At 40.9% G+C, this 12,727-nt stretch overlaps 1 protein-coding gene across 7 annotated transcripts in view; it reads left to right on the forward strand.

Moving 5' to 3' along the window:
- The first annotated feature begins 1,355 nt into the window (after nt 1–1,355).
- TTC39C (tetratricopeptide repeat domain 39C) overlaps nt 1,356–12,727 on the forward strand; it is a 49,468-nt gene continuing 38,096 nt past the window's right edge. For all 7 annotated transcript variants that reach the window (XM_040586944.1, XM_040586942.1, XM_040586948.1 and 4 more), the window contains exons 1-2: nt 1,356–1,759; nt 11,400–11,448. In XM_040586944.1, the coding sequence (XP_040442878.1) occupies nt 1,614–1,759; nt 11,400–11,448 (195 nt within the window). In that variant the 5' untranslated portion in view covers nt 1,356–1,613. The remainder of the gene's footprint in view (nt 1,760–11,399; nt 11,449–12,727) is intronic.

The following is a 12,727-nucleotide window of genomic DNA, read 5'->3' on the forward strand; positions in this document are numbered from 1 at the left end:
CTGTGTAGATCATGCTGTTTTGGAGATGTGTGCTGCAACAGAAGGCATGTTCTCTTTAAACACCCCTCTGAGTATCCAGCTCTGCTCAGTGAGACAGAGGGGCTGGGAATCAGCCAAAGGGCCCAAATCACAGCAGACAGATTTCAGAAGCCTCCTGGCATTAGACAATTTCACCTTTCAAAAAGTGTCTCGGGAGTTTTTTTACAGAGTATTTCACAAGGCAGAGGTAGGGATTCCCATGAGACACGTACATAAATATTGCTACTCAATTCAGAGGAAGGCAGATGTTTTTCTTGAGAGGGAAGAGAGGTTGCTACTACAAGTAGAGTGTGGTCCTATTCTTTGTGTATGCTAGCAAGTGTCCGGGGGAAGTCTGATCCTTAAAGTTTCACAAGAGCGCTGGAGCACTGCCCTAGCTGGCTGGAAGCAAACCCAGGTTGTAGGCAATAGCCTTTGTCTTCACCAAATCTAAACACAGCACGGAAAGCTGCTTCCTGCAAAGGAGGCTGGAACCAACGTGGGTGCATTTCCAGTGTCCAGGTACTTGGCCATTTTGGGTTGGAATGGATACATTTGCACATGCGTACGTTCTCACCCGTCCTGTGTTTGGAAACACCTGCCAGACTAGCCCATACCTGAACCACCAAACTTGCAAAATACTGATTTTTGCTGTCACCACCGCAGGCAAGTACACATTGCTGCTAATGACCGTAGGCGTCAAGAGTCAGGGCGTGAATTCCTAGAATACCAGTTTCCTGGGCTCGTGCTGCGCAGGTCACAAAGTCACCATTGTACACATGAGGAAATCAGTCACTGTGCTACTGACCGCGGCCACCGACCAGAATGACTTAAAAAACCAAATCGCTTCTCTGAAAAGGGAAAGCTGCTTTATCAGAGGACTTCAGTGCTTCACACCCACGGCTCGGCTGCGGCCCCAGCTACCGCACCCCACCCGTGAAAAACCCCAGTGGGTTTTGCGAGGATCGGAGAGCCCGCCCGGCGGGAGGGCGGCCGGCCAGCTGCCGCCACCGGCGCGCCGCGGGGCAGAGGCTCCCCGAGGGAACACACCCGAAGGGGGACGGAGCAAGCGAGCTCCGCGCACGCCCTCCGAACCGGGCACCGGGCGCACGCCTCCCTCCCGCCGGGGCGCGCCACACCTTCCCCGGTGCCAGGGGGACAGCGCCCGCGGGCAGAGATCCAACAACCGCGGAGCCGGCAGCCAGCGCCCGCCCCCCCACCGGGGCGCCGCCGCCGCCGCCGCAGGAGCCTCCCCGCGGCCGCTACAGCCGGCGGCCCCTCACGCTGCGGCCGCGCCTGCGCGGCTCCGTGGCGCCTGCGCGCTGGGGCGCGAGGCGGGCGCCGCTGCCTTTGGAGGACCTGCGGGCGCGAGGCGGCTCGCCGCAGCGCGGGCGGGGGAGCGCGGCCTGGCGGCGGGCGCTGCGTGCGCGGCTCCGTGGGCACCGGGCGCCCCCGGCTCCTCCCTCCGGGCACGCTGAGGCAGCGCCGAGCCGCCCGGGTGGGCGGGTAGGTTGGTAGATAGATTAGTAGGTGGGCGGGTAGGTAGGTAGGTAGGTAGGGGGGAGTCGGCTGGGTCCCGCTGCCTCCTCATCGTCATGGCCGGCTCGGAGCAGCCGCCGCCGCGGCGGGAGGACGGGGAAGCGCCGCTGCCCATCGAGGACGCGGAGCTGGCGCTGGCCGGCATCAACATGCTGCTGAACAACGGCTTCCGCGAGTCCGACCAGCTCTTCAAGAAATACAGGTAGCCCCGGCCGCCCCTCCGCCGACCGCTCCCCGGGCGCCTTGCCCCAGCGCGGTCCCGGGCACCCCCCGCCGGCGGCGCCTCGGCCTCCGCGCACCTGTCCCCACCTGCGCGGCCGCGCCTGCCCCGCCGGCCCCTCAGGCGGCCTCCCCGGCGGGCGGGCGGCGGAGCCGTGAGGCGCGCAGGGCCCGCCGCCCCGGGCGGGAGGGTGGGCGCGGGCAGCCTCACCCTGCCTGGCTCCCGGGAGCGGGGGGGTCGGTGCCCCTGGCTGCCGCCTCGTGGGGAAGGGGCGCGCGTGGTTCACCCTCGTGGCCCTGGGTGAGGGGCTGCGGATCCGCTTCGCGGGGTCTGTGCCGGGCTGCAGGGCAGCGCGCTGCGCTGGCGGGGGCGGTGGGCTGCGGCGGGGGGTGCCCGTCGCCCTGCTGGAGGAGCGGGGAAGGGCTGGGCGGGGGTCGGCGGGGTCCCTGGCTGGCTGTGGCTGCGTGTCGCCGGCGTGCGTGAGTAAACACACACGTGCGCCTGCGGACGGCGCCTGGGGCTTTGCGCTCCGATGCGCCGATGTGAACCGTGAAGCCAGCACAACGCGTAGCCGCAGGAGGTCCTTGACATGCTGCTGTGGCTTATATTCAGGCTGTGAGATTATGTTCATAATCGCAACGTGCATCGTGCCTAGGTTTGTGTGTGAGTAGTCATCCGGTAGGCATGGTGTTAACACAGCTTCGTAAGTCAGTGTTAAAGGAGAGATCGCCCATACCTGTGCTTGCTTTTTGTCTGAGGGCTGATGTCTCCCACTCAGGCTTGAGCTGCTGTAATTGCGCATATGTTATAAATAATTAATATGCACTATACTGCTGTTGTCTGTATGATTAAAAAAGATTTTCGTTGACTTAAAATAGCACTTCATTGTGGTGGTGTACTTATGTACTTTTATTTACAAAGAGGATATTTGGAGGTAGAGTGGGTGGAGTGAAACAGATTAAGAAAACACCCTGTAATAATAATGGAGTAATAACTTCGCTGTGTACCTGCTTCAGTCAAATATTAAACATGTCATTCTGTTTTTAGTGTATAGTGCTGCTACATACACGATACTGTTGTGTAGAACTAACTGGAATGTTGCAGGTGACAAGTAAGGTCCTGAATTGGCATTCCTTACGTGCATAACGTGCAGCTCACATTCATATGAGGTTGCAGCCTAAGAGTTACTTATTTCTTAAACCTGTTGTAGTTGTCAGTTCTGGGTATCTAAGGAGCCTGTGATTTTGATGGTTTGTTTTTGTGTTGTGTATTTTTTTTAAGGTGCCAGTTAAAGATCGCTTGATGAGGTTTCCCCTCTGGTTTTGTTTTGTGCCTTTGCTTTCTCTCAGTAGTATGAATCTGGAAGTAGTCTAGTAATTCTAAATATGTGATACTTCTTATATTGTTATGAGTGCTAGGGAGTAAAACTGTTAAGATACCTATTTTCCAAATGCAGTTTAATTGTCCCTTGAAAGGGTGAATGATGATCTCTTCTGCAAATTGTTCTCTTGGTTATCTAGAAGGTTTATTACTAAGGATTTCTTAAACACAGAAACTTACCTACTCTTTTTTTCTCCAAGTGTGGGTTTTTCTTTGTTTGATATTTATCAAGAAGTGCCTTTAAGTTGTGTACTGGTGGATCTTGGCCTTTAAACACTACCTGCGAGGAATAAATAAGGATTTCTGCATTATATTGAGTGGTTTCATGATTCATAAATCAATAATCACCATCTTGGTTTTAACATGACTGTGAAAATCTCCAGCCCTGTCTACCTTATCCCGAAATTCGTAGCAGAGTTCCTCTTGCTGTGAACTAATAGACATCTGTTGAATTGCAGATTAGCTGTATGTTGAATCTTTGCATTAGATGTAGGAGAGAAGATACAGCAAAGTATGCTCAACTTGCTGTAAATTTGGATTTTGGTATGCAGTGACGTCCACTTTTTTCTTCCCAATGGTTTCTGATTCTATACTTGCCTTGGGTGCATTCTTCCTACAAGGACTTAGTAATGCTATTACATGTTTCTTTGCATAGAGTCTGAAAGGGTATGTTTTTACTGGTGTATGCTTGAGATTATGAAATAGGACCCATCCTAAATGGGACTGGTCAACCAAATGAGCAACTTTTGGAAGCTCTTCATAATTTAATATGGATGTTTGTAACTTGAAGCACTAGAGCTCAAAGATGTCTGACAAAATGCAGCTTTTTGAACTTGATGTGTGTTGTCTATATTTTGAGTGACCTTTTATAATAGAACATGTTAACTCTAGACTACTGCCTATGCAGGTATTTTAGCTCTGTTTCAGAAGCTTAAAAGTTATCAGATGAATCGTAGAAGCGAAGGGAGGAAAAGAAATCATTTTTCTTACGGAAACTGTTTAAGAACCTACAAGACTATTTGGAAACTCAATTAGTCAGCAAAACTTCAGTTTCATTAGCCACATCACTTAAACTAGTTAAAAGTGTTTCTTAGAAACTACTGGGTTTGCTTCTGCTTTTGATTAATATTTTTCTTCATTTTCCATGTGAAGGATATTGCGAAAAATTAATTCGGATCAAGGCTGCTATCTTTATGGGACAGTAGACAGCCTTGATGAGCCTAAGGACAGCTGTCATTCCAGAGTAGGTAGGATGTGGTTCATTCTTTGCTCTTCAGTGTTTTTGCAACACCAGTAAATCTTGCCTTTAAAGAGTGGTGGTACTTTGAAGTTATGGCCTATGGAACTATTGTTTCTGTGTTGGGCATGGGAGAGTAGTAGTTTATATTTTGGTGTTTAGAGCTCATACATACTTATTTAGAACCTGAAGTCAGATGAACACGTCTGTCGTGTGTTGTATTCAACATTTAGTTGGAACTGCTTTGATGATCCCTGTAAAACAGTTCAGGTGTAGTGTGTGACTTGTTTTGTTTTTAATTATAATTGAGGGAGGATATCAGTGTTTGAAAAAGTGATCTGCAAGTAGCATCAACATTTGCATAATCTTTTTTGTGGGTGTTTTTGTTTCTTTATAAGAAGCCCAGATCCTCCACCTGCTAGTGGTGACGACTTTCTGAACATGAAGCAAAACCCAATGGATTTAATACTTTTGTAAATCTGCAACAGACGGCAGCACCACTGTCTTTAATGCTGTGTTTTTGTGTTGTGTTGGGTCCCCACAGTGCTAACTCATATTTAAAACCGTCAGGTATCAATCTTTCTATTCAGCTTGATCAATGCTGACACCATCCCAGTTTTCATCAGTTTGAATTTTGAGTGGCTGTGAAAGCTGCAGGAGACATAGAGGTTAAGCAAAGACATAGGCATTGGAGATGGAGCCCACAGTCAACCTGTGGGATGTGAACTACCCTGACACTAGCAACAAATCTGGAATTGGAGTGTTGTTTTTCCCCTTCTAGCTTTGTGGATTCCTAAACATCTAGGAAAAGAAGAAACTGTCAAAAGACCTTTTTTTTTTTTTTTTTCTCTGCTTCTTAAGAGCATTTACAATTCAGAAATTATTAAAAAACTTCCTCCAGCTAAGAGAAGATAGTGTCAAATAAAATCAGGAGCTTTTTAGCCGAATGTTGACTCACAACATAAAACGTAACATAAGGGATATTATCTTACAAGAAATCTGACAATCCTCTGTCTCCTACCAGGGAAATGTTTGACTCTTTGCATGAATGACACTTCTGAGAAGGCTTGGTAAAGTTTTCAGTTTGCATCTGAATGAAAAAAGAAATGATGCAAGATGGATAAATATAATGTATATAATAAGGTCATCTTGAAAGAAGAAAATGATGTTGTAGAGGAAATGTGATTCTAAGACAGAATCTTTAAAGACTTAAAGAATAGTGTCAGTGTAGGAAAACATGCTGTACAACCTGATAGGGTAAAGCAGAACATGGAGAAGTGTAGAAAGTTGGAGCAAATGGGAAAGTGAGAAAAAAAGAAAACCCTGCAATTTTTAAAGTTATGATATGTTAAATAGTATATGTATTAAGACATACAAACTTCCATAATGGACCAGAAATTCCATTGTGGGTAGGTATTTCAATGTAATATTACCAATCTATAACAGTATATCTGGCTAAAAAAACTTTTGACCCAAATACAAGTTGAAACAAGGTGACATTAAGCTGGCATGGGTCAGCAGATTGGTTATAGTCCATGTATGGGCAGTCTAACCACTGTTGAAATTCTTGTTTATGGAGTTCAGCAAAGGAACATTAAAAAAAATTAAGTGATATAGTAGTTGTTTCAGTAGCTTCTCTAAAGATAAGGACAGCAGGGTGAAAACTGACATAATTGGGAGAAGGATGATGACATCTTCATTGGCAGTGTGAGAGCAGGTCATAAGTGCCTTGGAAGCAACCCTGTGTGCTTTTGGTTTTTGCAGCGGTGGGCAGATGAGCAGCTGCTAGATGGATACATAGAAGAGTGAGTTATGTACGAGGGAGGTGATTTTTAGCAGCAATATTCTAAATGTATACCTTTGTAAGGGAAGATTTCATTGCTTAAGGCTAGGCAGAGCATGTTAGTAGTAATAGTGATACACATAACTGGAAAACTGATGCTGGTTTTATGTGGATAGATTAGAAAAAATTTAAGTATTCTACAATTTAAGTCTTCCAAGACCTGGGTACATAGTGATGATCACATTGAATGCAATGCTTAGTTTTGTGGCCCTCTTGACAGAGACAGGTCTTGTTGCCAAGAGAAGTGGTGAAATGGTGGAGGGAGGCTGGGACATCCGTTTGGCATAAGGAACAAAATCTGGTGGCTAGAAGTCCGAGGGAAGATGACAGGAAGCTTAACAAAAATCTGATTTAATAACTCTGATGTTAGAAGTCAGATTTGGTGGCAGAAGAGGTGTGATAGTAAGCGGGTTTTATTTTAACATTGAAGAAATCAGCTCTGAAAGATACAGATATTATAAAGACTTTTCATGCTTGCTAGTGCACCCATGCTTTGATTTATGTATGGGTTATATTTATTTCTGCTTATTTTAAAATAGTTGGTAGCTGCTTCTATTTTTATCTGTGAACTTGCCTGAATTCTTCATTTTTCATTAAGCTTTACTCTACCACTCTGGAGGAAAATAATTTGTTTTGTTTCAGCTTGAGCACCACTATCAGTATTATGTAGCAGAGCCTGTAGAAGTGGGGAGGAGATGCTGGCAGGTTAATTACATTACTTAAATTTGAACCTGAGCTAGATGGTAGTAGCTTTAGAAGCTGATGTATTTGGAAGTGAAATACTATCATGGAAATGGCTGTAGAAAAAAAGAAGATATTGTGGAAGTAATTGATTTTTCTTTTGATGTGCTTCAGTTCTCATTTATTTTTTTTTTAAGGTAAAATTGGGCTCTATTATCTCAGCCTTTTTAAACCAAGGCTTAAAACCTTTGAATGTTATCATCATGTGTGAAAATGGCACCTGGCCAACACCTTTCTTCTGAAAGCAAATTAACATCTTAAAGATGTGTCATGAAATGAGGTGAATTAGGGTTGTTTGGGAGGAGTAGTGTCTCTCATAACACCAGTTTATATACCTGGAAGAAAGGGCTACACCTTATGACTTTAGTTTTATGTTCCAACTTCTTTGATCTGTAGAACCTTTTACTGTGGAATCTTGTAGAAATGGTGTTAATAGCATGGTTTCTTGTAACACAGGTATATTCTGAGTCCTAGTTTTGTGGGTGAGGTACAAACAGTATTTTACAAAATATGTCTGGAGACTGGATTTTTGAATTAATTAAGTCTTGAGATTTTTCTTTACCTGATGGAGTTTATTGCTTCAAAGTAGTGAGGACAACCTGGGCAGTGCAGTGTCCCAGTGTTCATTTATATTCAGTTCCATAACTCCTGTCAACATTAATAAGGCCATTGGTTTGCTGTTAGTATTTTCTCAAGTGCTGCATCATTTTATTTTTTTTTGTATCTTAACAACTTTTTGGAATCTGTCAAAAGATATAAAATCATGTCTGGTGCTGACATAAGTTCAAACGTATAAGGAGTTTAAGCTGAGGGTTATTTTCATGAATTGTGCTTTTTCTCAGAAACTTACTGTCATTGTTAGTCATGCCTTGGTGTTTACTGGGACAGTCGTGTGCCATTGCAAACTTTTTTCTTAGCTTTCAAGGAAAAGATAACTCTAAACTATTGAAGAATTTATCAGTCAACGTAATATTCACAAAGACTGACCACTAAACACAGTTGTTGTTTAAAATGGATTTTAAACACTGAGATTACCTTAACAAATGATCTTCCATTAAATTTGCACCTGTAGTCTGTACTGAGTGACTATGTAGGAACGTGATAGAAGCATTCCTTATTTTGTTTAGTGATGACACAAACTCTGTGTGAGGAGCTGCTACAGTAAAGTTTGTCATGTTTTGTTTGCCAGACTCCATGGTCTCAACAGAAGCATCTCCCAGACATAGTATAATATTATGCACCATGTTTTCTTGCTTCAGGGTCCTTATGTGCTACAGCCCATATGTGCTGCAATGACAATGCTTTTTATAGATAGACTGAAAATTAAAAAGAATGAATCTGCAACATTTCACCTCATGTATTGCAGCTAGTGATAAATTCAGAAGAGAATGATGTTATCAAGGTTTTTGTTGTCTCATCTTTGAATTGTAAACAAGGCTAGCTGTGAGTATCTGAGTGCAAGTAGGGAAGCAGTTTTGAAAAATCAGTTGAAAAGATAAATATTTGGGGAAAAAACTGAGTTTTACTTGAAAAATATATGTAAAAATACTTGGACAAACTTTCATCACTTGTAACAAGTGCTTCAGTATCTTTTGTAATATTGGAAGAGCAATTGGCTCTCAACTGTAACTAGCTGGCTCGTTTTTTAACATTGTAATAAAATTTACCAAAAAGAAATAAAAAGGTTTTCGAAATATACATTTAAATGTTCACACACTATGTGCACAGTTAAGAACAGGTTCTTAAAGTCCTGAAAAGAAAAGAATTTTTTTTAAATTTTTTAATAGCCTATTTTTTTAATTACTATATGTATTTAGCTGCTGGAACAGCATATATGTGTTCTTTGATTCTCAGCTGCCTTCCTGTTTATTCAATTTCAGTGGTTTCACTCCCAAACATGGTCATTATTCAAGCTGCTCTGTTTGAAAATACTGTTTCCATAGACAGGAAATCAGTTTACCTCTGAAGCTGATGTATTTAATTGTTTTTAAATTTTCAGTAACTATTTCTAGGATCTCTTTATAAATTCATAGAAAATGAAAAGTAGTCTAGAACTTAAAATGTTTTCATATGCAACACTTACTATTAATTCTATAATTCCACAATATTTGATTTGTATTTACGTTTTGCTGATACGAATGCACACCTTTCTTGTCAGGTACTAGGGAATACTTGGATGCTACTTTCTTCTGAGAGCCAAATGCATATGTTGCTTAGCTTATTTGATTTACTTCACACACGTTTCAGAGGAGGGGAAGAAAACCCACTTCAAAATCTTAGTCCTGTTGTGCGAAGTTCTAATAGGAGTATAATACTTACCAAATTTACAAGTAAATTTTTTACAGGTGCTCAGATTCTCAAATTTTAGCTATTATATTAAAATAATTTCTTTGTATCTGTGCATGCGAGTGAAGTAACATTTTCACTGCGAACGGAAACTTAATGTTCAAGAGATGTGCTCTAAGGATCTTGTTGAGAAGTGCAAACCTAATTACGTATTTAACTATTTCTTATGTCATCTATTTTTATTGTTCTGGTTGTATTCAAAGACTTGTGGTTGAGTACTTTTAATTCACTCTGATAAGCAATCTTTCTCTAACGGTTAATTTTCTGTTCTGAATGGCCTTCAGTATGAAAGATTGATTATCTAGAGATGCTTAGCTGCTTTCCTCCCCAGAGTTGCTTTCTTTCTGTGTATGTAGATCTAAGGAAGCTCAAAAATGCAACACTTGATTTATTTTTAGCTTCCTTGAAGGTATGATCTAAGTGTAACTTTGTACATAAGGATGTAATTTCTTGTGCTGATCTGTTCTGCAGTTGTAGATCCATTAGGTGTTGATAATGTAGTAGGTGTGACCTTGAAACGTATGGTGAAGGTTATGTGCTGCAGTGTATGGTGGTAGTACTGGCTGCTGAATGGGTCCCACATGCCTCATGAGTTGAAAAGTGGATTATGAGATAGCCGTGTGCCCTCTGCAGCAAGAGTTCATGCTGAAAAGTGTCAGCTGCAGCAAGTACAACTCCCGTAGCTGAATTCTGGTGCTCTGTGTAACACAGCTGTTAGTAAACAGTCCAGGTACTGAATAGCAGAGGCATATACTGGCAGCTGTTCTTTGGCCGGCCAACAAATGGGAAGAAAATTATTCTTCTCGAGAAAAGAATGAAAACATGGTGCAAGTTATGTTGAACTCACATTTATATGTATATCCAGAAATGAGGAACATATATAAAAAGGGAAGGTTCAAACCTCCTTTATCCTCCCTGTTTTTCTTTCTTTTTTGTTCATGTCCTTGCTTTTATATATTTATGCTAAATCAGAAAAGGAGGGAGGAGGGTATGGGAAATATAGATTACTGTCTTTTTTTTTAAAAAAAACAAAACAAAAAGCCAAACTCTTGTATTATAATATGAGTTTAGTACTGGGAATATATGTTGTAATAAACAATATACTACTTTCTCCATATTTTTCAAATGCCTGTCCTATTTTAAAACTCTAATAGGGTGCTTGCGAAATTAAGTTCGAAACAGCATAATTACTGTGCTGTAGCAATACATGTACCTGTAGCATAAAGGTTACCTCTTCTTAAATCCTGGAAGTCAGTGTTTTTATATAACCTGACAACCCACTGCTGAACAGTGGGGATCAGTGGTACTGCTGAGATCCTGAAAACTTTATATTTTTTTTCAATTGCCTTCTGTGTGATGTCACTGGAGCTTCATGGTCTGTGTGACTACAATAACCCTGAAACTTGAAACCTGTCCCATATATTACCAAGATTTTGTTTGCCTGCATTTTCTGTTCTAGCAATTGATTTCACCTTTTTGGGATACTCCAGCAAACCGAATAGGTGAAGCATCTTAAAACCATTCTACATAGTATAGTAAGATGTAGTAAGATGTGTTCTGGACTTGAAACAAAGCAGCTATAAACCTGTAAGCTTTATAAGAAATTTGTATTTCCAACAACTTATGTTATGTGGCATATACATTCTTTTAAAATCTGAACAGATTAACTTGAATTTTAATAGAACTAGTTAACATTTGTCTGCTAGGTCAAAATTTTGGTAATGGATTGCAAGAGAAGAGTAGAACTAGCAGGTTTTTAATTTTCTGTAGCTCTTGATTTTTATTTTTATTTTACCTGCATGGAATGTATATTCATGGCAGTGATTTCTCTTAAAAAACCCAAATATCTACAGCTTGATGCTTGAAAAATTTTTTTAAGATATTGTTTAGTGAAAATAATGAAGCTTTTGGCTTTCTGTTTCCATTATATCTTGCAGAATGATGTATTTGTAACTTGATACAAAAAAATCCAAGATTTGTGTACGGATGTATAAGTTAAAATAAAAAATGCAATATTGATCTTTACAATGGGACATATATGTAAATATAGTTACTACATTTTGTTTTCTTTACAGAAACCATAGCCCATTAATGAGTTTTGGAGCCAGTTTTGTCAGTTTTTTGGTGAGTAGGTGAGAGCAGAGTATACATCTGTTGTGCTTAATGTTTGTATGTGTATGTATTTGTTCATAATGGTGGATACTCTAGCTTGTTTCTTTTTATGAAACTTAAATTTTTAAAATTTTTAGATTCTATATACATTTAAAACAAGTCATGTTATATAAAACTTGTTTACTCATGTGGTTTAAATAGAAAGTAAAGGTTCTGTGATTCAGCTTCTCAAATGTATGAAATATTTATGTGTTCCATTAAAAGAGCAATAATAAAACCCTGTCTTAAGTGAGCAGTAGAGGTATTATTAAAATAATACTCCTAAATGCCATTTTCCTGATAGCTTTTGCTGTTGAAAACTTTTCCATCATACTGCCAAGTGAAAGTTGTTAATTTGATCTGTTGACATTGCTTCCTTTTAAAATATACAAGAGCTGAGGATATTGATTGACTAAAGAGTCACAATGAGCAGGTTAGGTCTGTTAAATGCTTTTCTTTTTTTAGTGTATTAAAAATTAGAATACATTATGTAAAACCTGAGCAGGTGTATTAGAAAAAGTTCGGATCTTGCTTTTTAGACTGTCCTTATTCTGACTTTGCTGCTTAACCTTAGATCGCACCAGAAAATAACTATGACAATACTCCTTTTAAAGACAGAATTTATTATAATATGCCAAAAATAGGTAAGTTGTAAATGAAAATAATTTGAATTCTCTTTAGTGTCTCTAGACTACACAATATGGAAAAATATATTGGTTAGGAAATCTCCTGAGGCGCATGCTTGCTTTTAAGTGAGTGGAAAGGAGAAAGGAAAGAAGGAGAATCTCTCGGGCTTGCTTATTTGAATTGATGCACTGAACCAGTGTAACATCACAGTGCAGCACCAGTGGATCTTGAAAATACTTTGCTTAGCTACTGTTCTAAACATAGCAGCAGCACTTCGTGTGCCTGTGTCATTCAGAGCTTTAGTTTAATAAAGCATCAAGAGAATAAGTTACTTGTCCTGAAATTCTTTCTAAATTGGTTCAGCAGTAGTTGGAGTCGGATGTGATTTTTTTTTTTCTTACGTATGTAGGAATTGTGATTATTATTTTGAAAAATGCAATAGCTGTTACTTGTTACTGACTTCGGAGGCCTGTTATTTATATAGATGAATTATATAAAAGGAGTACCTGCACAGAAGCGAATCATGCCTTAACATAAGAATAATTGAAAATTATATTACTTTTTCTTCCATTTAATATAATGTGACAGCACATTCAGTTTGACTGTATATGAAGCTTCAAGGTAA

This window comes from Falco naumanni, chromosome 3 (genome assembly GCF_017639655.2).
Source record: "Falco naumanni isolate bFalNau1 chromosome 3, bFalNau1.pat, whole genome shotgun sequence".
Lineage (NCBI taxonomy): Eukaryota > Metazoa > Chordata > Aves > Falconiformes > Falconidae > Falco > Falco naumanni.